We start from the raw sequence: 27,225 nt of genomic DNA on the forward strand, positions 1-27,225 counted from the left end.
TGATTAAATGATTTGACAAGTTATTTACTAAGTTATTAAAATTCAATTATTTATTAAATGTAGAAATTATTTAAAATATGATTGAAGAAATATTATTTCAGAAATTCAGGATTTGAAAGAAAAGAAACTCAGGATTTGTGCATGTCTGTATAGGTAACATATATGTATATATACACAAAATATACATATATGTACATATATGTATAAATTCAAATGAGTATTTCCTGTCCACTGAGATGTAGTTGGTTCTTTTGTAAGCATATTCCTACTTTAGGCCCAGAAGAAATAATGTTTCTGGAACACTTTAAATATGTTAGGTAAAGCGAACCTTGTTTTCCATGAATGGTTATGTAACTTCATGCACATTCATCTTAAAAGGGTAACACAGTGTTAGAGGAGAACCTCTGAGAAATCTTCTACTACTCCATTGTCTGGCAAAATTTGGCTCTATTTCTGAGAAGTATACTACTATTCTTTGTTAAGCAACTAAAGCTATCCCTTTTCCACACATAAATTACCACAGGGAATGAGGGGAGCAGACCATTCTATAAGCTATTCATCATTTACTGGTGATGCTGTTTCCTTTTTATGTTTAACACAACTAAAATGAAGAAAGCTTCCCCTCCACACGTCCAGTGAGGAGACAGAGCTATGGTGACATGTCACCATGTCACATAATCTCTACCATATACTCACGCAGCTGCCTGTGGAGGCCAGTAGACGTCTTGTCTGAGTTACACACAGTACTTAAAAAAAAAAAAAAAAAAAGTTTTTTTTAAATTAATTAATTTATTTATTTGAGAGCGACAGACACAGAGAAAAAGACAGATAGAGGGAGAGAGAGAGAATGGGCGTGCCAGGGCTTCCAGCCACCGCAAACGAACTCCAGACGCGTGTGCCCCCTTGTGCATCTGGCTAACGTGGGACCTGGGGAACCGAGCCTTGAACCGGGGTCCTTAGGCTTCACAGGCAAGCGTTTAACCACTAAGCCATCTCTCCAGCCCAGTTATTTTTAAACTTTAAAAATAATATGCTTAGCCAGGCGTGGTGGTGCATGCCTTTAATCCAGCACTCAGGAGGCAGAGGTAGAAGGATTGCTGTGAGTTCAAGGCCACCCTAAGTCTACATAGTGAAATTTCAGATCAGCCTGAGCCATAGTGAAACCTTACCTCGAAAAACCAAACAAAATAAAAAATAAAAATAACAACAACAACAATAATATGTTTACCTATGAAAAGTATACAAACAACTCAAGATGGTACAAAGATTTAAACATAAAAGCTTAATCTGTATAACTCTTAGAAGAAAACTTAAGGAAAAAAAACTTCATTGACATTGAATTTGTCAACAATTTCTTGGATATGACACCAAAATCACAACGAACAAACAAAAACTAGATTTCATCAAAATTATACATTCACATGCACTATAACTGAGCAAAAATGCAGTACACAGAGTGGAAGAAAATATTTGTGAATTATTAACTGATAAACAATTAATATCCACATTATATAGAAAGCTTCAACAACTCAAAAACAGAAAAAGCTCACCAACTCCCCAGGTGGGGTGGCATGTACCTTTAATCACAGCACTCAGGGAGGCAGAAGTAGGAGGACTTTGTGAGTTCAAGGCCACCCTGAGACTTCACAGTGAATTCCAGGTGACCCTCAGCTATAGCGAGTCCCTACCTTAAAAAAAAAAGAAACAAACAAGTGAAAAACATAAAAGCTAACAAATTCTCCAAAGAAGCTATATGATTATTTGACTAGCCACTAAATGCATGAAAAGACCTTTAATATTTCTAGTCACTCAGGAAATCAAAATCAAAATCACACTGAGGGCTGGAAAGATGGTTTAGTGGTTAAGCACTTGCCTGTGAAGCCTAAGGACCCTGGTTCAAGGCTCAGTTCCCCAAGACTTATGTTAGCCAGATGCACAAGGGGGCGCACATGTCTGGAGTTCGTTTGCAGTGGCTGGAGGCCCTGGCACACCCATTCTCTCTCTCTCTTTCTCTCTCTCTTTCTCTTTCTCTCTCTTTCTCTCTATCAGCCTCATTCTCTCTCTGTCACTCTCAATTAAATAAATAAAACAAAAATAAAAATAAATCACATCGAAATATCACTTCATACCCATAAAGATGGGAGTTATTTTTTGTAACCTCATGCCCTCTCTAATTCCTGTCAGTCTCACTATTTTATTTCTTTTTTTAATCACTTACCATTCTTTTCCTGACTCCCATTAACCAAGTGGTCAGTCCCACCTCCTGTATACAAGTCTGTTTATACACTTGAAGAATCACACACAAAGCCATCAGAAACCAGTAGTATTGATATTCCTCAGCACTAACTTAGACAAGAAATACGAAACCATGTGATTCATTTCTTCCTGTGCTGGACATTTCCATCCCAAAGCAGCTAAAGTTATTCAGAGACATATATATCACAGAAGGAAGAAACCATGCTCAGTTTGGGAGACCCTAGCATAGGTACTCCAGCAATTTCAAATTATCAGCAAGAAAAAGTGGACTTTGGGAGGCTAAATATCACACATAAGATGAAAAACAATCACTGTGTTAGCTTTCTGTCACTATGATAAAATAGCTGAGAACATTAACTTGCATTGAGGAAAGGTCTGTCTGGTGTCCTTGCTCTAGTGCAAGACAGAGCAGGCCCACAGGTTCAGCCTCTGGTGGTAGCATGGCCAAACAAACTGCTTTTCTCATGGCCAAGAAGTAGAAGAAGGTAGAATCACAAAATTCCACTTAAGGACAGGCCCCCAATAACCAAAGGCATTTACCATTAACTATAAACCATAACTATTTACCATGAACCATAAACCATTACTAGGCACTACCCCTGAAAGGTTCCACCAACTCCGAAATCTTTAACACATGAGTTGCTGGGGACATTTAAAACTTTTTCAATACCCAAACTATAACAGATGGTAAGTGACATAATGAAACCTCAAACTTGGGAGATATAAGCTTAGAGCCCATGGACTTCACCATTACATACTCACTTTCTCAGGAATTACTGCTTTCGATAAATGACTGATGGAAATTTATTTACTTCTAACCACTCTGCAGTGGAATGCTTTTTCATGATTTGTTTTCAAGGAATTTAGGTTTACTCCTGTGCATTTTGGCTTTCTGAGAGTTCATTTCTCTTTTTGACTAGATTATACTGCTACAGCACAGCAATATAAGCCCAAGATAAATAACACCACAGAATTCTGCAAAGGTGATTCTAGCAAGAACTCAAAAGCAAGGATGTTATAAGGGTAATATGCTTACACAGGAGACCCTCACACCCGTTGGAGACATTCACTGAACTATTTAAAGAAAATGCATTATGCCTTTAATTAAGTCATTATAAAATCAGTGGAATGAATAATTCAAGCAATGACATCATGCTAATTGTTAAATGCCAGTAGCGAATATGTCTGTGTTTTTATTTTTATGTGTACAACATGTTTCTTACTAAAGAATGAAACACCATATAGTCAAATGAAAAAGCAAAAAAAGGTCATAGGATAAGGGCTGAGCCAGTGAATAAAAATGATCACTTCTTAATTTTTCATTAAAGAAAAAAGGAGTTTAAAAAATGAACTTCTTGGGTTCTTTTCATACATTAAAGGAGGTACCCTCAATTTATAGTAGTCCTTACTGATAGGCATTACTTTTGTCATACGGATGAGGAAATATATTCAGAGAAGTAAAAGGTTTTGCTACAGAGGCCTCTTCACAAAGCACTATTGTCCTTCTGCATCAGGGAGGCCCATGTGGAAGGGACAGTGTTAAAAGAACTTCTTCAGGACAGGAAAGGAAGAAAACGAAGGCACCTAGGGGTTAATTCATGGGGTCAGTGTAGAGAAGGATTGGTCACAGGTCCCAAAAAGAACTGAATTTTTTAAAATTTCATTTTTATTTACTTATTTGAGAGAGATAAAGAAGCATAGATATATGGAGAGAAAATATGGGCACATCGGGGCCTCCAGCCACTGGAAACAAACTCCAGACACATGGGTCATCTTGTGCATCTGGCTTACATGGGTCTTGGGGAATGGAATCTGGGTCCTTTGGCTTTGCAGCCAAACTCCTTAACCACTAAGTCAACTCTCCAGCCCCTGAATAGTTTAGCCAAGTGATTGGAGAAAGCAAAGTGCAGGTCCATTGTACAGCCTTATTCTGTGACGGGCATGAGGAGTCTTGGAAATAATCAATATGACTATTGAAATGTCCAAAACCCAGGATGCAATTGGCATATTTAGAAATAAAGTGTGAAAAGGGGTGAGGAGTATATGTTTTAGGACTGAGTTCTTGCTTCACTAATAGGTGAGCCTGTGCCATGTTTCCCATTCTTTTCTGAGGTGAATCAAGAGAAAGAATGCTAACAACTGCCCCCCAAAGATTTGAAGGTTACTATAGCAATATAAAAGGAAGAGCTTCCGGTGAATTTTGCTTAGCATTTCAAAAACGAGTGCACTAATTTTTAATAATTACTCCCTTTGAGTTCATGCTACCTACATGAACTCAGCTATTTAGTTTTAAAATAGCATTCAATTATAAACGACTTTTTGCTTATTGTAAAAATATCTAGCCCAAGAAAATTTGGTCAGCTGTGTGCTCTGTTGGAATTCTGCTGGACAGATTATCACAGTAAGCTCATGGTCTGCAGGGGCCCAAACAAATCATTTTTTATAAAATTAAAATTATTTTATTTTGGTTTATAGGTTTTTTTTTAACCTAATTTAAAATAGAAGTGGCTAGTTTTTTTGTAAATGAAGGAAAAGCAGGGTAAGTAGCTCTAGTAATCTAATGAACTGTTGCCAAGAGGGTAAAAGCAAACAACAGGAGTGTATGGGGTGAGGTTCTTTCTAATTCTTGCTTGTGCGTTTCTCTTCTGTTCTCATTAAAGCAAGTTCCAAAGATCAAATGAACCAGGACCCAAGCAGAAGTCAGGTATACAAGTTGATTATTTCATCTCTGGCAGCCTTCTGCTCACTACCAGTCTGAGAGCAGTCATAGAGGTCACAAGAAGGATAATCCCATTTCCACCCTCCAGGATCTCCCATTAGGAGTCACTAGGTAGTGACAGATGCCTTAGTCCCCACCAAACCACCTCCAGTTAGACATTTGCTTGGAAATGAATGGGGAAGCCACAGGGAGCAGAAGAGAGAGGGGATGTAATCATGGTGCTGAAATTCACATCCTGGTGACTCCATGACCTTGCCCTTCAATGAACAGAACATGCCTCTCTAGACTCATTACCAAAAATAACAATCCAGATCCCAGAAGTGAGAAGACAGCATTTTTCCCCCAAATCATTCAGCTTATCAGAACATGGGCTTTGAAGGTAGATGCCCTGATTTGAATCCTAACTTTACTATGTATAAACTATGCAGCCCTGCATAAGTTATATCACCTCTCCTTGACACCATTTCCTCCTCTGTAAAATGGAGCTCAGAGTAGTACCCTTCCCACAGGTTGTCATGGAGATCAAAGGATTAACTGTAAAGCATTAAGAACAATTTTGGCATATAGTATTCAGCAATACTTATATTTATAAAATGTCTACCCAATTTTATTAAAGCTATTAATTATCAGACTCATGCAATGTGTTAAATTCTGGATGTATTATAAAAAAAAATGATGGGCTGAAGAGATGGCTTAGCAATTAAGGCATTTGCTTTCAAAGCCAAACGATCCTGATTTGATTCCCCAGAGCCCATGAAACTCAGATGCACACAGTGGCACATGTCTAGAGTTCATTTGTTGTGGCTGGAGGCCCTGGAGTGACCCCCTCTCTCTGTCTCTCTCTTTCTCTCTCTCTCATCTCTATCTCAAAATAAATAAATAATAAAATATTTTTTTAATTGTTGAATATTACAACTGTCCATCAGCACACAGGGGAGGGCATGTTGCACATGTTGGAGATAAACAGGTAAACTGACATCTAGAATATAAAGTAGTATTTTAAGCAACCAAGGTAATCAGAAGAATTTACCTTAGCCCGGTATTAGGAGGAGAATAATTTTCTATATAGTATTTCCTATAAGAAACATTTTGTCTATTCTACCACTGAGTGAAACAAGACTCAGAAAAGGAACCTGCATCCCTCAGCTAGAGAGTGGCAAAACCAGGTCCCAATCCCACTCACCTACCTCAGCAATGCATTTCCTATCAACTAAGTCATTGAGAAAACAAACTGACCCCCCCACCTACTATTGTCTTGCTTAAAAGGTAGTAAAAATTATCATCTTCCATACATCTTCTCATTTCTCTCCGAAAAAAAAAAAAAAAAAAAACTTAGCCAATTGTCAATCTCTCTGAAACCTACCATCTGTTAAGAGTCACTCAAGTGTAGGCTGAAAGCACACTTGATACTGGAAAAGGCAGAAATACATTTAGAGAATCCTCTTCCACCCAGGAATAAATTCTATGACAATAAGCATGAAACCTTAATGACATAGGCTCTCGTTTTGTTCCATTTATAAACTTTAGCAATAATGAGTTCAAGCATCTGGAAAAGCCATGATAATTCCATGTCAAGCCTTCCTCCACTCAAGTTCTTAGCACATGTCAATAGACACTGGCGACTTTAGCTAGAAAAACAGCACCTGGTCATTCCCTATAGTGTGACCACAGAAATCGTCTATGAATCTTCTTGAAAGCCCACTCCAAAGGGATCTTATAGGTATTCTTGTGAGGTACTCAAGTGCCTGGACAATCTCATCAATCTCATAACATGGAAATCCATTCCCCCATCATTTAAAATTATAACATTCTGCTACCAGGAAAAAAAAAAAAGACCAGAAAAACTATATATGCTATTTCTGGATAAATCAATGAACACTTAAACATTTTTCCCTCTCAAACTGCTAAGTCCCCAAAACTTCACTTTTGCCCTTCAACATTTCTGTTTCTCCATCTTTCCTCTGGTGATGGACAAGAGCCCTTCTTAGGGAGGGTTGTGATAATACCTAGATCTGGTCATAACATTATGCGTGGTGTGTTCTGTATTTTCAAAGCACATTCACGTGCTTATGGTGTTGATCCTAAAACAACTGGGCAAAGCAGTAAGGGCAGGTCATGCCATACTGAGGATGAGGAAACAGTACTAAGCTGGGATTATGTCCCAGCTCTATGAACATTGCATGTCTTGAATTTCTTGGGAGTCAGAGAACCATAACTCAACTCCAGACCTCTCTTCCTCCAAAGATAGTAAGTTCAATTGCCAACTTGTTAAAGAATTGCTCAGCCCAGTAGTGACTAACATGTATTCAAATCCGGGTCTTTTGTTTAGCATCCATGGCACCTGTTATGCAATCATTCTCCCAGCCTTTCTTAGTCATTCAACATGAGGGAACTCTGCTCATCTATGACACAGTCACTGGTCCCATATCACTGCTTGAAGCTGTTTTCTATTCCTAGCCTCCTGGTCCATGCATACAGTTTGAGCACTTTTCTCACAGAGTTGGACATGGAGAAAATTCTTTCTTTCCGTTAAGTGTCCAGTTCTTGTGGCAGAGGAACATTTTCACATCTAAGTTTTAAAGTAGATTCTAAACATACTCTCTTTCCCCCATGGAGAATGGGCTTAGGTTTTGATGTGAGCTGCTCCACTTTCTATTATTTTGTTTTAAAAGGAGACAATGGTGTAAAAGGAGATCCAGGTGAAGATGGGAAGGACGGTAAAGTGGGACGCAGGGGACCAAAAGGTAGGTAAGCCCATATGAAGTTGTCACTGTAATGTAAAAGCATTTTTTTTTCTCTCTGTGTCCTTCTCTCCTGGCCCTTGCCTTGAAATTAGTACATCACAATGGTCTCCACCCTAAAGATAAACTGTTAAAATATTTTCATTCATTTATTTGAGAGGGAGAGGCAGAGAGAGAGCGCCCAAGTGAGTATGGACAGGTGAGTATGGTCATGCCACTGAAAATAAACTCCTTAGGCTTTACATGGATACTGGGGAAATATCAGGCTTTGCAAACCTTTAACTTCTGAACCATTTTTCCAGCCCGCCTTTAAAAAGGAGACATAAAGGGAAGAGAAAGGAAGGGAGGAGGGTACTTAATAGGTTGATATTGGATATATGTAAGTACAATGATTGTGATGGGGAGGTAATATGATGGAGAATGGAATTTCAAAGGGAAAGTGTGGGGGGGGGAAGGGAGGGAATTACCATGGGATTTTTTTTTATAATCATGGAAAATGCTAATAAAAATTTTAAAAAAAGAAAAACAAAAACAAAAAAATAAATAAATAAAAATGCTTTTTATTTATTTGAGAGAAAGAGAAGGGGGGAAAGAGAGAGAAAGAGGAGAGAATGGGCATGCCAGGCCTCTTGCCACTGCCCACGAACTCCTGGTTCATGCACCACTTTGTGCATCTAGCCTTATGTGGGCACTGGGGAATCCAACTCAGATGAGCAGGCCCATCTGCTAAGCTATCTTTCCTGTCTTCAAAGATGCATTTGATGTTTTTCAAATGTGAGTTGGCTGGCTATTGAAGAAGTACTATGAGCTTGCCCAATAGCAAGACTTGGCCATATTTCCTAAGCTAAGTCAATATCGCTGGTCAGAGTGAGGCAAGGGAGTGCTAAGGGGTAGCACTCTCTGAGAAAATGGAAGAGATAATGAGTTTTAGGGAACACAGCTGTATTTATAGTATGCGTTGCCTGACTTATTGAAGCATTCATTTATTTTTTACAGGTTCTCGTCATGTCCTTAACTTCTTTTTCCTTATAAAAATGAATGGCATATCAGTAGAAATGGAGGGGCCTGGGGAGATTAGGCACAAAAAGGATGAGAACAACATAAATGCCACTCAGATGTCTTCATTAATACAGCTGAGAGCTGACTGGGATGTGCAAACGTGTCTCTCTGAACACCTGAATCAGCTGATAGCTGCACCACATGGCTGTCCTAGACCCATTCTTTTAGAACTCTGAGTAACTTAAAGGGGCAAATTTAATCACACTAAAATAAAGCTTTGTAACTAGGAATTGGAATTATATTATTATTATTTTTTAAAAAAGAAAACAATTTTAAAATGATGAAAGGCTCCTGATCCGAAATTGTGGAATTAAAAACTCAGTAAGAAATTTGGCTGTGGTGGCTCACTCCTATAATTCCAGCACTTGGAAAGTTGAAGCAAACCAACCACTTTAGGTGTGGAGAGATAGCTCAGCAGTAAATGAACTTGCCTGCAAAGTCTGACAATCCAGGTTTGATTCCCCAGTAGCCACGCCAAGCCAGATGTACAAAGTGGCACATGTGTCTGAAGTTCATTGGCAGTGGCTGGAGGCCCTAGTGCCCTTTCTCTCTCCCTCTCTCTCTCCCTCTCTCTCTCTCCCTCTCTCTCTCTCTCTCTCTCTCTCTCTCTCTCGCTCTCGCTCTCGCTCTCGCTCTCTCTTTCTCCATCTGCAAATAAATAAATAAAATATTTCTTTTATAAAAGAAAAGAACTACTTTAATTTTGAGGTTAGTCTGGGCTATGGAGTGAGGTCCATGCTAGCCAAAAATAAAATATTTCTTTTGCCTCTTTTATCACTAAGTTTCATGACTACCTACATTTTTCTTTGTAAAACACTCCCCACTCCATTTTTCAAGAGAGACTAGATCAATCCTAAAACAATGCCAAAATGTATCAAGAGAAGAATAAACGCATAAGAGTCCAAGTTTCCACTCTTCCCCTTAACCTAACCTTTAGATTAAAAAAACGATACTGTGTTCATGTTAAAAATGCTGCATTTTAATGTCATAATGCCAAGAGTTGTCATAATCAACCACATTTAAATTTTAATACTTTATTACTTCAGTGTAAGTAATATAAGCCAGGATATATATTACATGTCACAAGTAGAAGAATATACTTTTCGATATTCCCATTGTATGACTGCCATGTTACTCACATCTGTGAAGGAAAGACAAAAGCTCATGTAAGCATGGCATGCTTTTCTTTTCAGGAATAAAAGGAGAACTGGGTGATATAGGACCCCAGGGCAATATTGGCAAGTCTGGCCCCATTGGCAAGAAGGGTAAGTAATATTTATTACTCTCCAGCAGCAAGTTAAAGCAAATGGAACATATCTTGAATATATGTTTACAGCTTTGTATTGCGAAAATGATCCTTTTACTTTCTTTTAAAAGATAACTTGAGGCAAGAGAGATTACTTAGAGGTTAAAGCACTGGCCTGTGAAGCGTAAGGACCCATGTTTGACTCCCCAGGCCCCACATAAGCCAGACACACAAAGCGACACAAATGTACCAGGTTGCACATGTGCGCAAGGTGGCACAGGAGTCTGGAGTTCGACGGCAGTGGCTGAAGACTCTGGCATGCCTACTCTCTCTCTCATAAAAAAAAAAAAAAATACAAAGATAAATACAACTTGGTTCTGTCTTCCCAGCTTGGCTCTTACACAAGTGATATATCTCACAGAAAGAGAGAAAACCAGAAAAAGCTTGATCAAAATGAAGTAAAATTAGCTCGGCGGGGTTGCACATGCCTTTAATCCCAGCACACATGAGGCAGGGGTAGAAGGATCGCCAAGTGTTCAAAGGTCACCCTGAGACTACACAATGAATTCCAGGTCAGCCTGGGCTAGAGTAAAACTATACCTTGAAAAACCAAAAAAAAAAAAAAAAAAAAAAAAAGCAAAATTTAAGGAACAGAATAAAACATAATATTTTGGTAGCCTCTCTTAGGATACTGTCCAAATGACATCCTAACATAGAACACAAAATAGGCAGTGTGTCTTCTTTTAGCTAATAATGTTGTCCCTGTGATCTTTTAATAGGATGGACATACGATATATATATATAATTACAATTAATATGCATTTAGGCATATTCTGATCTTGTAGCTAATTATAGTCTCAATATTAAAAATTGTTAGTCACCAATTTGTAATGTAATGTAAGCATGCCTTCCCTACCCATTTCTCATAAAGCCCCACAATGATAGCGAGTTCCAGTTGCTTTGGATGTTACATAATTCATACATATAGGCATTTTTCCACTTGGTTTGGAGATAGGAAGCTGAATAAGAATAAAACTGTATTGTAAATAACACGGATTATTCAGAAAGATAGCAGTTTCTCAAAAAGAAAAGAATCACAATTCTAAATAATATATCTACCACAGGGACCATCTGGGAGAGGGAAACGAATGAGATGGGGAAAAACTGACCTCTGTATTACAAAATAATTACAGAAATTGGCGTGGGGAGGCTTTGGAGAGATAGGCAGAATGTAGTTGTACAAAGTTACAGATCAGGGAAGCTCACTGCCAAGGGTACTATAATTTTTATAGCCTTAACATATGCCCATCTTTCCATAAACTTGAACCTCTACATAACTGGCAACTGTCTAGTGGTGACCACCCTGGGTTCTTGTAGGCAGGTTGACAGGCTGGAGCCTAAGCTAAAGTTGTGACCTTTTTTTATAACTGTGTGGCTCAGTACTCTCTCTCCTCATTCTTTTACATCTCATTCCTTGAAGATGTTCCTTCAGCCACTTTGAAGACAGGAATGAAGGGAAGTGCAAATGAAAAGGAATTGCTACAGTTGATTATGAACTGGTAACTTCTGCTGAATGTCACCTCTGGTAGAAATTCTCACAGCAAGGAAGAACTTTGTGAGTGTCTCCTGTTCCAGGTCTTACCATGAAGCTAGGAAGTTCTTGCTTCTGAGCCTCTCATTTGCATGGGTCTTTCCTGAAATCCCAAGAGAAGCCCCAGGAGTGGGTCACATGTCTGTATGACTTAGTAAAATTTGTGAAGTAGGCATTTTTATTTTTAAATAATTACTGCTCTAGCAATATTTTATGTGTATTTTATTAATAGCTTTTCCCCATGAAATTCTAATAGCATCCATGAACAATATATATATATATATGTATATATTTACATATATGTGTGTTTATCTTTTATACCTATTTTTAAATTATTTACCACCCCCACCTCCTCAAAAAAGACAATGGTATCCTTGAGGTGATGATATTGTCCATTGAGAAAACCCAAGACTTCTGTCTCCAGCACCAACTTCTCTATCTCCCCTCTGGTGTTGAATGGTTTTGGAGTGGACACAAGTATTTTGGGAGGTAGCTGAGGCAAGCTTAAGTGGGGAAAAACATCTTGTTTGAACTTATTGTGATATATTTGGGCAGTTTGAAGTTACTTCCATATGCAGTTACGTTATTGCTAACAAGTCCAGTGTAGGAATAGCATCTAAGAATATTTCTACCACTTACTGTGCAGACCTATACAAAGGCATGGGGAAAAAAAGTGCTAAATGTGTCCTGAGGCATTCAGAATAATAAATGTATAGGTGTGGAAAAGAATCAATATTTGAAACACATAGAGCCAGAGTTAGTCTATGGAGAATTTTCCAGATCAGATTATTTCAAGTATAGATGAGAAAGACAAGGATACCTTCTCAAATTTGACAATAGTCTCAATTTACATACCTTATCAAAAACAAACTGAAATGGTGGAAGAAAATCATGCCACTTAATGGGGACAAAATTCAGACGTCTGCTATCGGCCATGATAGACTGGTTTATTGCAGATTAATCTTTCTACATATTTGACTAGCTGAGTCTAAAGCGACCGAATACATGTGTGTTCAGTTGCTGAGATAAAACACTTGACCAGAATAAGCTTATTGAAGAAAATGGCTCATCTTTGGGTTATACCTTCAAGGGAAAGTCTGTCATGGCTGGGAAAGCATGACAGAAGCAGACAGCCACTGTCAGGTTGGTTCTGTGGAGGACGTGGAGTGTGCAAGGGCACCCAGAAGGCTGGACTATGACACCTCAAGTGACATACTTCCATCAGCAAGGTGCTACCTCCTAAAGGTTCCCCAAGCTCCCCAATAGCACCACTAACCGGGGAGCAATCATTCCCACACATGGGGTCTATAAGGGTCATTCCACATCCAAACAACCGCAACTTATTCGCAGGCGTGAAAGAACTACCCACATGAACAGAATATTAGGAACCATGAGCTTGAGCACCAGGGCTTCAAGCTAAAGTTGAGGAGTGCATTCTGTACTCCTTTCCCCCCAAGACGTTCACCAATTCATGAGAGAGGCAGAACCAAGAGACTAAGAGGTTTGAGTAGGAAGTTTTTCAAACTGAACTTGGAATCTGGGGGCTGACAAAGAACAGTGGCATAGGAAAACATCCCACAGATTTCATTATAACCCCAGAAAATTTAGAAGATATTTGACTAAGCTTATACCTACTTGTGTTTTTAAAGATGTTACAAACTGGAAATACAAGAAAGCATATTTGCTAAGAAAAGGAATGTCAATAAGAACAAAATCTCACTTAAAATCTATTCACTAGTGAGATGCTGAACACTTCTCTCTTGAGATTAGAAATTAGATTGGTGTAGCCCTATATCACCAATTCTAAGCAACATTTCACATGAGATTCTAACCAGAGCAAAAATTCAAAGAGAAGAAATAAAAATCACAAGAGCTGGAAATATAAGAATTAGGGTAATTATTTGTAAGTGACTTATTATATAGCTAGAAAATTCAAAATACACTATAGATAAACCATCTGTACAGAGAAGTACTTCTTGGAAAGCTAAGTACATAAAAATCAATTTTGTTTCTACATAGAAACTGGACAAACAATGATACCCTTTATAAAACTATCAAAATTTGAAATACTTAGGAATAAACCTAGTTAAAGTTACATAAGGCCATTTCAACAAACACAACACAATGACAATGAAATAAATTAAAGTATATCTAAGGAAATGGAAGTAACAGTATAAAGGTTTCATGACTCAATATTATATATATGTCAATTCTCTCCAAAATGATCTATATGTTCAATGTCATTTTAATTGATATCCCAGAAATGTTCATTTGTAAACTGGAAAACTAATTCAAAACTTATGTCTAAATGAACAGAACTAAGAACACACAAGGCAATCTTAAAAACAAAAAAACAACAGTAGAAGATACAAATTACTGAATTTAAATAGTCATTATAAACCTATACCATTAAAATGGGATTGAAATATAGAAACAGACCAATGGAAATGAAGAACTCCAAACAGCCTAACTTAATTTATGCACGGTTGACACATTTTTGCATTGAAAAATCATGAGTTAATATTGCTGGGTTGCTTGGATATCCATGCATACAATCTTGACCCTGAACATGGTGCTACATCCGGAATCAATGGTTCAAAGATCTAAATTTCATAGGTTTTTGGTACCAAGCATGTACTCCCTCCCATAGAGTGGGCCTCTAGTCCAATTAGAGAGCAGTTGGTTTCCCCCATAATAGACATGCCACTATTGTACCCATTGGCTCATTTGGCCTGGGTGACCAAATTTAAGACTTGCAGTGTCCACTGTTGTTTACCTCCACTGATTACTTCTCTGTCTTTCCCATGGAAATGTATGCAGCATAGCTTTTTCCAGATTCCTGTCAGCTGGTCTACACAGAGGAGGTTTTAGGCTTAGCTCCCACAGGATTTCTCAGTGATCTTGCAGCCCAAGCATTTGGAATCTTCAGCAATAAGATCTTACCATCTATTCCTGGTGGGAAAACGGGCAACAATTTTTAATAGGATATTGTTGCAGTTATATTTTCATTGCTGGAACAAAACATCAGTGCAAAAGCAGTTTATGGGAGAAATGGGTTTATTTCAGAAGGCTGACAGTTTTGACAGAAAGATTTATCAAGGCAGAAAAAGCTGGCTCACTTCATCATATGTCCGTAACAGAGACAGAACAGTGAGCCTAGTTGGCTGGACTCAAAATCTGCCCAGAGTGCCACACTCTTCCACCAGGGCTCCACCTGCTGGAGACTAATTAGGAGGCTTAATCAAAACTATTTGAGAATATGGGGACATTTACATCCAAACCACCACATAAATATGACATAAAACTGCCATAATAAGAAACAAAAAGTGTCCTTCTAGTCTATCAAAAGACTCCATTTTTAAAATTTTTGTTTATTTTTATTTATTTATTTGAGAGCGACAGAGAGAGAGAGGGAGAGAATGGGTGCGCCAGGGCTTCCAGCCACTGCAAATGAACCCCAGATGCATGTGCCCCCTTGTGCATCTGGCTAATGTGGGTCCTGGGGAATTGAGCCTCGAACCGGGGTCCTTAGGCTTCACAGGCAAGCGCTTAACCGCTAAGCCATCTCTCCAGCCCAAGACTTTCCATTTTTTAAATGACACCAAAAGATGGCCAAGGACATGTCTTCACTGTATCAATGAAAAAGAATATATTATTTCTATGTGCAGCAAAGTAGATGGATATCATGGATATAATAATGCTCAAAAGAATCCATGAATTTCAAAAGCCTACATGTCAAATTATTCTATTTACAGGCAGTTCAGCAACAGGTCAATTATAACTTACCCTATGGTTGTTAGTTGAGATGATGACCTTTAGGAATGAGGAATGTAAGGATTGGGAGGTGGTGTCGGAGGGGAATATCAGGGCTTAACCATTATGTCTATGTGTGTGTTTCAATCCATGAGGTCATCAAGATGAACGCTTTGTTGGTACACTTTTCATGTGTTTGAGTTCTCTAAGACTTATAATTTTTGATTAACCATACTAAAGTAAATACTGCAATCTAACTATAGTATGTCTCTTAAATATATTTATAAATTGAGCATTCAATAAAAAAGCAATGGCTATAGCCAAATATGTGCAATGAGTAATATTTTTTTAAAGATTATAGAAGCACACTAATCCATTAAATCATTAAAATATTATGACTTTACCCTCACAAGGACATCTATACTGTCTTCCCCCAAGGCTCAGGGGACATCTCAGAGGTAGGGATCAGCAGGAATGTAAGTGCCAGGGAGGTAGAAGAAGGCTGTAGAACTCTCTCCTGGTGGTTTTATCACTTATGAACTCATAGCATCTATGGCCACCTGCACAGGACCTGAACAAGACAGGGTCAGTCTCTATTCTATCAATGATAGGGGAGGAGCTTTTGAGTTCCTCCACCTCCCTAAGAAGCCATTGGGTGTCATTATATGTTGGAGTAAAGGGAGTCATTCTCGTCAAATATATATCCACTAGTATGTGGGGGGAAGTGTTCACTGGGAGAGGGAAGGGGACAAAGAGGGTCATAGGGAGTCTGCACAATCAAATTACAACACACACACACACACACACACACACACACACACACACACACACACACACTTTCCTATGTGCATATATATGAAAGTATCTCAGGACAAATAAATAGGGCCAAAAGCATAATTTCAGTGAAGTATATAATGCAATATTTGTCTTGTTTTTTTTTAATTTTTTACAGACTTGTTTTTATTACTTATGACAAATAGTGATGTTTACATCTATTTTCAATTTGTAACTTCTCATCAGCTTTTTAACAGAGGATATACAAGTTATGCAAACTTTAAATGCAGTGCATCATACATCTGTGTATGGCTGTATCAATGACGTTTAAGGGTAGCCAGAAAGTAGGCGTTGGACTACAAAATTTCTGGGAGTCAGTTGTGTGAAATGAGACTAAGATCCATGTATTTCCCCAGAGATAGCAGAAGTGAAGGGGGTGAGGAAGCCACTACCACGGATGTGTTCATGCCTGATGTTGCACACCCCTGGCTTCAGTGTGTTACGTTCCCATGAGTCTCCAAGTAGAAGAGCTGCAGAAAGTGATCACCAGCTAAGATTCAGTCCTCTTGTAGAGTAAGAACAGTAACTTGGGGGCTTCTTACATTTTTCCCACTAGTGACTCCTTCTCAGCCAAGGAACTTTTACATAGAAATTGATTTTAAAACAATTCTTTGGTATGCACATAATTTTATGACATTAAAGACTTGCATACTAAAGATGTAGATGTGCTTATCTTTACATAAAGTAATATATAGTAGGCTGGAGAGATGGCTTAGCGGTTAAGTGCTTGCCTGTGAAGCCTAAGGACCCCAGTTCGAGGCTCAGTTCCCCAGGTCCCACGTTAGCCAGATGCACAAGGGGGCGCACGCGTCTGGAGTTCGTTTGCAGAGGCTGGAAGCCCTGGCGCACCCATTCTCTCTCTCTCCCTCTATCTGTCTTTCTCTCTGTGTCTGTCACTCTCAAATAAATAAATAAAAATTTTTTAAAAAAGTAATATATAGTATAAAATGGCAGGAATACTTTTAGAGGCACTTCAGAAATGATTGGAAATTCTGTCTTAATCCCAAGCCAACATTCACTTAGTGATATTTTATGAAACTCAAGTCAGCAACTAAAATGACAGTTTTTTTGGGAGGGGGGTAGATTGTATATTTGTGTGGTACTTTGAGTGTGTGTATGCATATTCACTTGTGTGTGGACCTACATGTACTTAAAGATGCTTGTGCATGTGTATGTCCATGCATGTGTAGGCCAGAGGTTGCTGCTGATTATCCTTCTCAGTCAGTCTCCGCCTACTTCTTTTTTTTTGTTTATTTTTATTTATTTATTTGAGAGTGACAGACAGAGAGAAAGAGGCAGATAGAGAGAGAGAATGGGCGCGCCAGGGCCTCCAGCCACTGCAGACGAACTCCAGACGCGTGCGTCCCCTTGTGCATCTGGCTAACATGGGTCCTGGGGAATCGAGCCTTGATCTGGGGTCCTTAGGCTTTACAGGCAAGCGCTTAACTGCTAAGCCATCTCTCCAGCCCTCCACCTACTTCTTGAGATAGGGTCTCTCACGAAATTTAGAGTTCGCCAATTAGGCCAGACTAGCTAGTCAATGACCCTTAACAATATGCCTGGCTCCATCTCCCCAGAACCAGAATTAAAAACTGAGTAGTAGATGACAAAAACAAGGAAGGATGAGCTGTGTTTGGTATGACTGGTTGAGAAATAAAAGTGGCTGAACTTCTAAGACTATTGAAAAGCTAAGTCTGTAAATGATGAGTTAACTAAATCTTACTTCAAGGCTCAAGTACAAGCACACAGAACCACAATTATTCTTGTGTGCTTACTTCCCAAGGCAGGGGAACCCCAACACACTGAAGGCTGATTTCACTAAGTTTACCTTGGTAAGCCAATGAGTTTGTTGGGCTTTCTGACAGAACATGGGCAGAAGGTTAATTTATAGGAGTTTGGTGACCACAGAGCAACACCTTTGAAAAGTCTATCCTAACATGAATGACAACTTCCCCTTGGCTAGATAGGTAGTATTCACCACCGCTGATCTTTTACCCTCTCCCCGCTGAAGCCACGAGACCTCATGCAGCATTGCATACAACTGACACAGATCTCATGTGACGGTCTGATGGCCCTTCCCATCCCTCTCCATCTACAGGGAAACAGGCTCCATCAGGAGAATCTCTCCTGTGGGATCCTAGCTGTTTCTGATGGCACTGGCAATAGTTTGATGAGTTTGTGCTCAATGCTGAGACATCTTTACCAAGTCCACCAAGGCTCAGGGACCATTGCAGAAGAGGGGACTTTACAAATCTAAGAGCCAGAGGATGGGGAGAAGTACTTTGGGACACAATCTCATGACATGAAGGGACTGCCATGTTATGACTTCATAGCATCTGCCAATACCTCCACAAACCTCCCCAAAATTGACATTAACATTTCAACATGAATGATGGAGAAGGGAGACAAGGCAGTTATCAAAATAGAATAGGTTTCAGTTGGAAAGAAGGGGACTAGGCAAGGAGAAACAAAAAAAGGAAATGAAAGGGAATATGATCAAATTACATTACCTTCGTACATGGAAACTGTCAATAACAATGTTAATTATTACTATGTTTACTTTTATTTATTTAATTTTTGATATTTATTTATTTATTTGAGAGAGGAAGAGGCAGAGAGCAGGAAAAAGAGAGAGAGAGAGAATGGGCACGCCAGGGCCTCCAGCCACTGCAAACGAACCTCAGAAGCATGCGCCCCCTTGTGCATCTGCCTTACGTGGGTCCTAGGGAATTGAACCAGGATCCTCAGGCTTTGCAGGCAAATACTTTAACCACTGAGCAATCTCTCCAGCCCAGGAATTCTATTTTTTTAAATGGTGGTGTTCTTTCAAGGAGGACGAGTCATAGCATTCATTTTACTCATTGCCATACTGAGTTTCTAGTTTCCTCATAATGACTGTGAATTTCTAGAAATAAACATGAATGAAAAATTTCCTGGGTCTGCTGGCTTAAAAATGTATAAACTCTACCAGAGGTCTTTGATTTTATCCTAATGCCTATAACATAGTAGAAACGTCCTACTATATTTTGTGGGAAGACCAAGAGTAAGTGGGGGATGTAGGTCAATGGGAACATGCTTGTCTGTCATGCATAGGCGATGGGCGTGGTCTCCAGAAACACACACACAGAAAGAGAAAGAGAGAGAGAAAGGAATAATGAAACCTTCTAGTTTCCACAATGTGGCCTATTTTCTTCTCCTTATTCCTATAACTTTCCCCTAACATCAATTTTCACCATTGGCCACTGAGGTTTCTGACCCCTCCAGAGATGTGCCACAAAATTTATGACCCTGTCCTAGGATTTTAAAATAAATGGAGATGCAGTACTGGTTCACCTGGATTCGTTTCATTTTTAATCTGTATTTTGAAATATGTTCTCCAAATTTTGGTCATGGCCCTTCCAAGTTTTCCTGTGACATGGATTCATCTCAACTTTCTAGACTTGCATTAATGTTGTCATTTGCACAGTTAAGGTAGCTTTCTGGATGTCAGTATTTCATCTTAGGGGTAAGAAATAAGAGTGATTTAGTACAGACAAAATTTAATCATAGCAAAATAAATGTTTTTACTTAAGGTTAACAAGCCTTTTACATAAAGGTATGGTGATTTTTATTTGTTTGTTTGAATGTGACATCTTACTTTTCAAACTTAAGCTATTTTTTTAATCATATTCCCACTCATGGGCCAAAGTAAGTTTTGTGGGTGACTTAAAACCATAACTGGGGCTGGAGAGATGGTTTAGCGGTTAAGCGCTTGCCTGTGAAGCCTAAGGACCCCAGTTCGAGGCTTGGTTCCCCAGGTCCCACATTAGCCAAATGCACAAGGGGGCGCATGCATCTGGAGTTCGTTTGCAGAGGCTGGAAGCCCTGGCGTGCCCATTCTCTCTCTCTCTCCCTCTATCTGTCTTTCTCTCTGTGTCTGTCACTCTCAAATAAATAAATTAAAAATTTAAAAAAAAACATAACTGGTTTTGAAGAGATAGATATGCTAAGTCAAAATTCTCTATAAACTGACTAAATGTACAACATGTAGTCTTTTACCATAGGTCAGAGCCAGGAAACAAATGCTAACACTGTCTGGCTGAGCACCCTCTGAGTCAAAGGTAATACCAATCCCATTAAACTATAGAATTACCTATTTTTTTAATTTAGATTTTATATTTATTTATTTCAGAGACAGTGAGAGAAAGAGAGAGAGACAGAGACAGAGAGAATTGGCATACCAGGTCCTCAGCAACTGAAGTTGAACTCCAGACACTTGTGCCACCTAGTAGGCATGTGAGAACTGGCACTTACCTCACCTTTGTGCATCTGGCTAACGTGGGATCTGGAGAGTCACACATAGGTCCGTAGGCTTCACAGGTGAGCACATTAACTGCTAAGCCATAGCATTACCTAATTTATTCCCCTAATGACCTCATCATTTCAGGGACCATTATTCCCACTTAGAAGATGAAGAAATGGAGAGTTAAGGGAATTAAATAGCCTTTTCCCATCCAGCTAATAAGTAGCAGACCCAGACTTCAAACCATACATTTGAGGCTTCATTTCCTCTTTCACTCCATCACAGTTCTTTGGACTTCCAGTTTGTCACAAAAAGAAAATAAAATCATGCCAAAAACACTGGAAAATAGTCAGAAGGTTCACATCTTCTAAGAATAAAAGCCATACACTAATTCAAAAAGCCAATTCATGCACTAACTCTGAGCAAGAGCTGCTTCTCCAGTGTTGTGCCTTCTGTGCTGTGGTTCACGGGAGTCCTTTCCTCCTCTATCACCTACCAGACCTTTGGTTTGCTTCCTTCTGTTGACACATCCTACCATTCTCATTGTTCTCCTTCATATTTTTATTTCCGTAAAAGTCTCCCAAAAGCAATTATGGTCCTCTTTGATCCCTGGTGGAAACATCCCAAGATTCACAGTGGATGCCAGAAGTGGTGAAGAGTGAAGAGCCCCCCCCCACGTGTGTGTGTGTGTGTGTGTGTGTGTGTGTGTGATTTCCTGTTCATTCATTCCTGTGATAAAATTATTTATAAAACAGTCAAAATAGGAGATGAGCACCACCAACTCAAGTTAAAAGAATTATAGCGGCCTGGAGAGATGGCTTAGTGGTTAAGCGCTTGCCTATGAAGCCTAAGAACCCCGGTTTGAGGCTCGGTTCCCCAGAACCCACGTTAGCCAGATGCACAAGAGGGCGCATGCATCTGGAGCTCGTTTGCAGTGACTGGAGGCCCTGGTGAACCCATTCTCTCTCTCTCTCTCTCTCTCTCTCTCTCTCTCTCTCTATCTATCTATCTATCTATCTGCCTCTTTCTCTCTCTCTCTGTTGCTCTCAAATAAATAAATAAAAATAAACAAAAAAATGTTAAAAGAATTATAGCAATATAATATAAGTTATGTGAATGTGGTCTCTATCTTTTCCCTTCTTCCTCTCTCTCTCTCTCTATCTCTGTCATGTGTGTGTGTGTGTGTCTGTCTGTGTGTCTTTCTCTCTCTCTCTCTATCTGTCTATCTTATTGTACTATACTTCTTCACACTTCTTGCGAGGATGTGAGACGATATGATGTCTACATAATGATATAAGTGAAGCAAATTATAAGGCTCCTGTATAAGGAGAATTAGGTCTTATATAGGCCTATTTAAAAATAAGCAGTGTATGACAGTCCACCTCGTACCTGACATGACTACTAAGTAGCTAATGGGTCGATTGTATACACAATGTGGATACACCGGATAAATGGGTGGATGACAGTACAGGAAGCATGGAGCAAAATGGCATAAGATTTCATTATAATATTTAAAATCATAGGCATTTTAAAACTTATGAATAGTTTATATCTGGAATTTTTCATTTGACATTTTTGGGCCACAGTTAGTTTCAGGTATCTGAAACCCTGGAAAACAAAATAAGCAGATAAGAAGAGATGATTGTTCTATATGTTAATTTTCTATTTATTATGTGATGTATGCAGAATGAGAATTATAACATAACTGGAATCAGTAGTCAATATATACTAAATTTAAAGGGATTACATGCAAAGAAAATATGAACTATTTTAAAAATAAAATATTTAACTCACATTTAAGATGTGCATGGTGGCACACATCTTTAATCCTAGCACTTGGGAGGAAAACATGGGGGTATTTCCATGAGTTTGAGGCCTGCCTGGGACTACAGAGAGAGTGCCAGATGAACCTGGACTAGAATGAAACCCTACCTCAAAAAGAAAGAAAATAAAATAATAAAATAAAAATATGCTCACATTTATAGAAGTACTACATTCTAGCTGATTGCATCACTGAATCTCCTAAAACTACATGCCTGAGTTTTGAACTGATACTGCTTTTATGATGAGGAGGAGGACTGCTGTTTCTTTCATTTATTTGTCTTATTTTAAACTGACACATAATTGTACACACTTGAGGGCATAACATATTTTGATACATATATATACATACATATGTATGTGTATAGACACACACACACACACACACACATATATATAAATGTAATGATCCATGAGATGAATTAGCACATAAACCACCTCAAACATTTGTTTTCTTTTTTGTTTTGTTTTGTTTTTATTTTTTGAGGTAGGGTCTCACTCTAGCTCAGGCTGACCTAGAATTCATTGCATAGTCTCAAGGTGGCCTTGAACTCACGGTGATCTTCCTACCTCTGCCTCCTGAGTGCTGGGATTAAAGGCGTGTGCCACCACGCATGACTATTTGTTATTTCTTTATGGTGAAATAGTCAAAATCTCTTCTAACTATTTGGAAGTAGAGAATTCTTGATGACTGTGTTTCCCTGCTATGCAACAGAAGCCAAGAGTCACTCCACCTAACTGATTGTCCCCATTGATCAGCCTTCCTCCGATTTCTTCTTGCCTCTACCTTCTCCAGCCTCAGTAGCCATTTCTTTACCTTCTTCTACAAGGCCAATATTCTCAGATTCTGTGGGCACATGAGGTCATGTGTCCCTTTTCTGTATCTGGATTATTTCACTTTGATAACATTTTCACTTTGTTTTCCTTCCCTAAATGATACTAATATTAATAATGTCAAAATAAATAATATCATTAGTATTAAGAAATCGACATTGAATGTCCAACTCATTTGGGAAGCATTATGAACCAGGGAGTCTAAAAATGTTAGATTTTAAGACTAGCACTGCCATTTAATTGTTGACTATCTGTCGGTCCAATGTTCCTTCACTTGTAGAATAAAGACAATTAACTACCTACCCTGTGGGATTTAATATGCATGACATGTGTGAAGTATACAGAATGGCACTTGGTAACTGATTTGCATTTAGTAAATACATGTTCTCTTTCTTCCATTGACATAGTCTCACAAATCTGTTCTTATCTGCTATAGTTTGCACATAAGGATACAAAGAAGATGCAGAATTAAAATCTGAGCAGCTCAATCTTCCTCTGCAAGGTGTTTGACATAGTTCCACGTTTTATTTATTGGCTCTACCCTCTGCTACACTGTGTCCCTGTTCATATCCTTTGCCGCTGAATCTTCTCATAGCCAGGTTCAAGTTCCTTCATCCTTCCAGCAGATGCAGTATCTCTTCTGGCTCCTTCTTGAGTGTAGTATTTTTATTCAAGTTCCTCTACAACAGTTATCACATTCATTGTCTTGTTGAATCCAAGGACAAACGCTGAGACTTATGCCTCCACACTTAAAGTACATTCTAGATCTCAACAAACCCTTCCTTCTGTTTGGCAAGCACCAGAATATCTGACATATCCAGTGACAATATCACTGCAATGAAAAGTGTCCACATAAATCAGTTTAGAGTGGATTCAGAAACCTATGGACCTAAGTGCCTTATTCAATACATACAGGAAACTGAATGGAAAGCCCTCACCATGCAGTGATGAGAAGAATGCTCAAAGAGACCCAGAGTTCAAAGGGCAAAGGGAGCCCTGTAGGCTCTACAAGGCTTCGTGAGGGACAGCATCCTGCAGTGGGGGCTCCACTCCCCGTCACACTGTCCTCCTGGGTCATGAGCCCCACTGTTGGCTTCTCCTAGATCTAATGGTCTGAGCTTCCTACTCCTTTTAGCCTAGGTGACCTGAAAGCTGTGTTAATCTTTCATATTTTTTTTCACTATTCTCCCAGATCACCTTTTAAGCACAGAATTCTATTTCACTTCTCCAGATCACCATTTAAGCATAGAATTCTATTTCACTTCTCTTTTGATCACCAAGAACCCCAGCCAACCATTTTCTCTTATAAATCAAAAAGCCTTTCCTTTCAATTATTGTGTCTGATGTGGTCTTCAAGAGCTTATTTTGAAGTTCAAAACACAGAAAATTTTTGTTTCTATTTTAAAAATATCCTGATTCTTTAGAATTATTTTCTTCAGAGACTCCTGTCTAAGAAAATGGTCACACGGAAGGAAGATCAGAAAAGGAAATTACTAAGATTGACATTTCAGTATGGTACAACCCATTTTATAGGTCTGTGTTACGGATATGTGCATATATCACATCCTAAAATTTTAAATTCTCTGAAGTTAGAGGTTTTATCTTGTCTTTTTTATGCATTCTTTACAAGTATTGAGCCTTTATTCTTGTACAATGTAAATAGCAAATATTTGTTGAATTAAATTTAAGAAGCACAATACAGGTTTTTGTTTTTCCTTTTCAAAACCAAGGGCAAAGCCACATAGAATAACCTGGACCAAAATAAATACTAAAACACTAAAATATGTTAACCAGCTGATCCAGATTTGCAAAGCACTGATATTTTTAGCATTTAAAATATGCTGAACATTGCATTGGCCCTGTTGAGAAGGCTACATTATTAGTGGGACAGGTGCCATAAATCCAAATGTGCCTTACACATCATGTGGGAAATGTAGCATTCAATCTAAATAAATTATGGCTCATCTGATTATTTTTATCTATGAAGCCAACTCAAAAGCAAATTATTTATAAAAAAGGACCAAGGGATATTAGTTGGAGCTAGATATGACAAGTAAAATTTGATACACTGTTTCCTCTGATTTTAGATGTATAGGATGTTGTCTACTTGAAATAATTCACTTTTATTTCACTATTTTTTGTTGTTGTTATTGTGTGTTTTCTATTCAGGTGACAAAGGGGAAAAGGGTTTGCTTGGAATACCTGGAGAAAAAGGCAAGGCAGGTATGATATGCTCATTTTTTCTATTTGATTTCTGACATCATTCCAAATGTGTCCATCTATAAAATAAATGTATCTTTGAAGAAAACAAAAGTCCTTTTCATGTGGTCAACTGTATTCACTAAGGGCTAGAGAGGATAGGGAGAAAATGAACTTTCTTCTCTGTCCATTGGTGACTTTCCAAGCCCTGGGGAAGGAGATGAGGGCACATCCTGTCATGCCTGTCATGCCCATGGAGAGAAGCAAACCTGGCACAGCAGGAAATTACCAGAACTCCAGTTAGCATCATGTGCTTTGCTTCATACCAGCATCTCAACCAGTGCTGGCCTGAGCATAACTACCAGCAAGTCGGCCCAACTCACAAGTTTGCCTGACTATGTAGTCTTCTCTCCGTGCCTGAGGAGTAACCCCAGAGTATTCAGTTTGCAGTATTATGCAAGGAAGGAAAATGGCTCAAAGGAAATTTTAGTTGCTTTAATTCACAGTGGTATAGCAAAGACCAATTCAAGGATATTACTTAAGTCGTGCGTATTCAACCATGTGTATGCATGAATTAAGGAGATGTTTTTCCTTTTGTCTAATAAAATAATTTTCACTTGTTATACTGCCAAGTATGAAAGAAATGAAATGTTTATATGAAACAACCATTAAGTAGAAGAAGGAATCATTTAAACTGAACATCAGTTTCTTTATCATTGTTCTGTCACTATAATAGCACTAGGTCATTAGAGAGATAGGAGAGCAAAAATGGAATGAATAACATTAAAATAAATTCAGCCCATAAACTGGATGAATGAAGCCTTAAATTTAAGTTGCATCTATTTGTAGCATTTAAACTTAGTACTTCACATGGGTAATCAGAATGAAGCCTTGATTGAACAATGAAAACTCTTCTGTCTTGTGAGAACTGTGTATGTTAGGGAATGTTGTAATAATGACAAAGACTATCTGCAAATATGTTTTGAGGAAGCTATAACAACTTTATTTTCATATTGAATAGACCATTTATACATTCAACAAAAATGTCAAGTGGTTCACAAAGTGTGTGCAATGGCTTTTTACATTTATTGTTTTCAAAAGTATAGCTTAGAGTTGTTTCCAAACTCATTTTGAAGAATTTTTAAAAGTATACTTTCTGAATTTTTTTTAAAGTGATATAAATTGGAAGCCCTACTTTAAATGAAAAGTTAAATGTGTACCAGGTAACAGAGAGATAGAACTAGACTAGGAAATAATAGTAAACATTGAGAAGCGAACAAATGCTCTCTCCAGCTGGTCTTCATGTACTTTCACACGGACTCACAATTCTTTTCATCTACAAGGCACTGTCTGTGATTGTGGAAGGTACCGGAAAGTGGTTGGACAGCTGGATATCAGTGTGGCTCGACTCAAGACATCTATGAAGTTTGTTAAGAATGGTAAGCTTACTCCCTTTTGTTTTGTGCCATACATCTAGCCATAGGCTTTCAGCAGCGTATTTCTGAGCAGAAATACGTTGGGTCAAGCAAAAGTTTATTGGGAAAGTGTCGCAGTTTGGAGGCCTCTCAAAGTGCTAATTATTGACAGAGTCTATGCTATTTAAGTCTGCTGCACAGATTCCGGCATATGTATGTTGTGTCTTGGGATACACAGGTGCTTTGCTAGGAGAGGAGAATGGAAAAACGAATGGTATTTGCTAAGCTGGGCCATAAACATAAAAGTAAAAAAAAAGTATAAGAATCATATAGAAATATATCTTGGGAAACAGAAAACTATAGCTCTTTCCTTGAATATGTGAGCTAGTGCACAAATACTGACATTATTTTTTTTTTTTAGTTTCATGCTATTTTTTTAATAGTAGAGTTTTTTTTTCCATGCTCATCAATAAAT

General features: G+C 38.5%; 1 protein-coding gene across 1 annotated transcript in view; it reads left to right on the forward strand.

Moving 5' to 3' along the window:
- Positions 1 to 27,225, forward strand: part of Colec10 (collectin subfamily member 10) — a 54,447-nt gene that overhangs the window by 21,034 nt on the left and 6,188 nt on the right. The window contains exons 2-5 of the mRNA XM_004661372.2: positions 7,648 to 7,719; positions 9,969 to 10,040; positions 25,306 to 25,359; positions 26,679 to 26,774. Of these exons, the coding sequence (XP_004661429.1) occupies positions 7,648 to 7,719; positions 9,969 to 10,040; positions 25,306 to 25,359; positions 26,679 to 26,774 (294 nt within the window). The remainder of the gene's footprint in view (positions 1 to 7,647; positions 7,720 to 9,968; positions 10,041 to 25,305; positions 25,360 to 26,678; positions 26,775 to 27,225) is intronic.

This window comes from Jaculus jaculus, chromosome 2, assembly GCF_020740685.1.
Source record: "Jaculus jaculus isolate mJacJac1 chromosome 2, mJacJac1.mat.Y.cur, whole genome shotgun sequence".
NCBI classification, from domain to species: Eukaryota; Metazoa; Chordata; class Mammalia; order Rodentia; family Dipodidae; genus Jaculus; species Jaculus jaculus.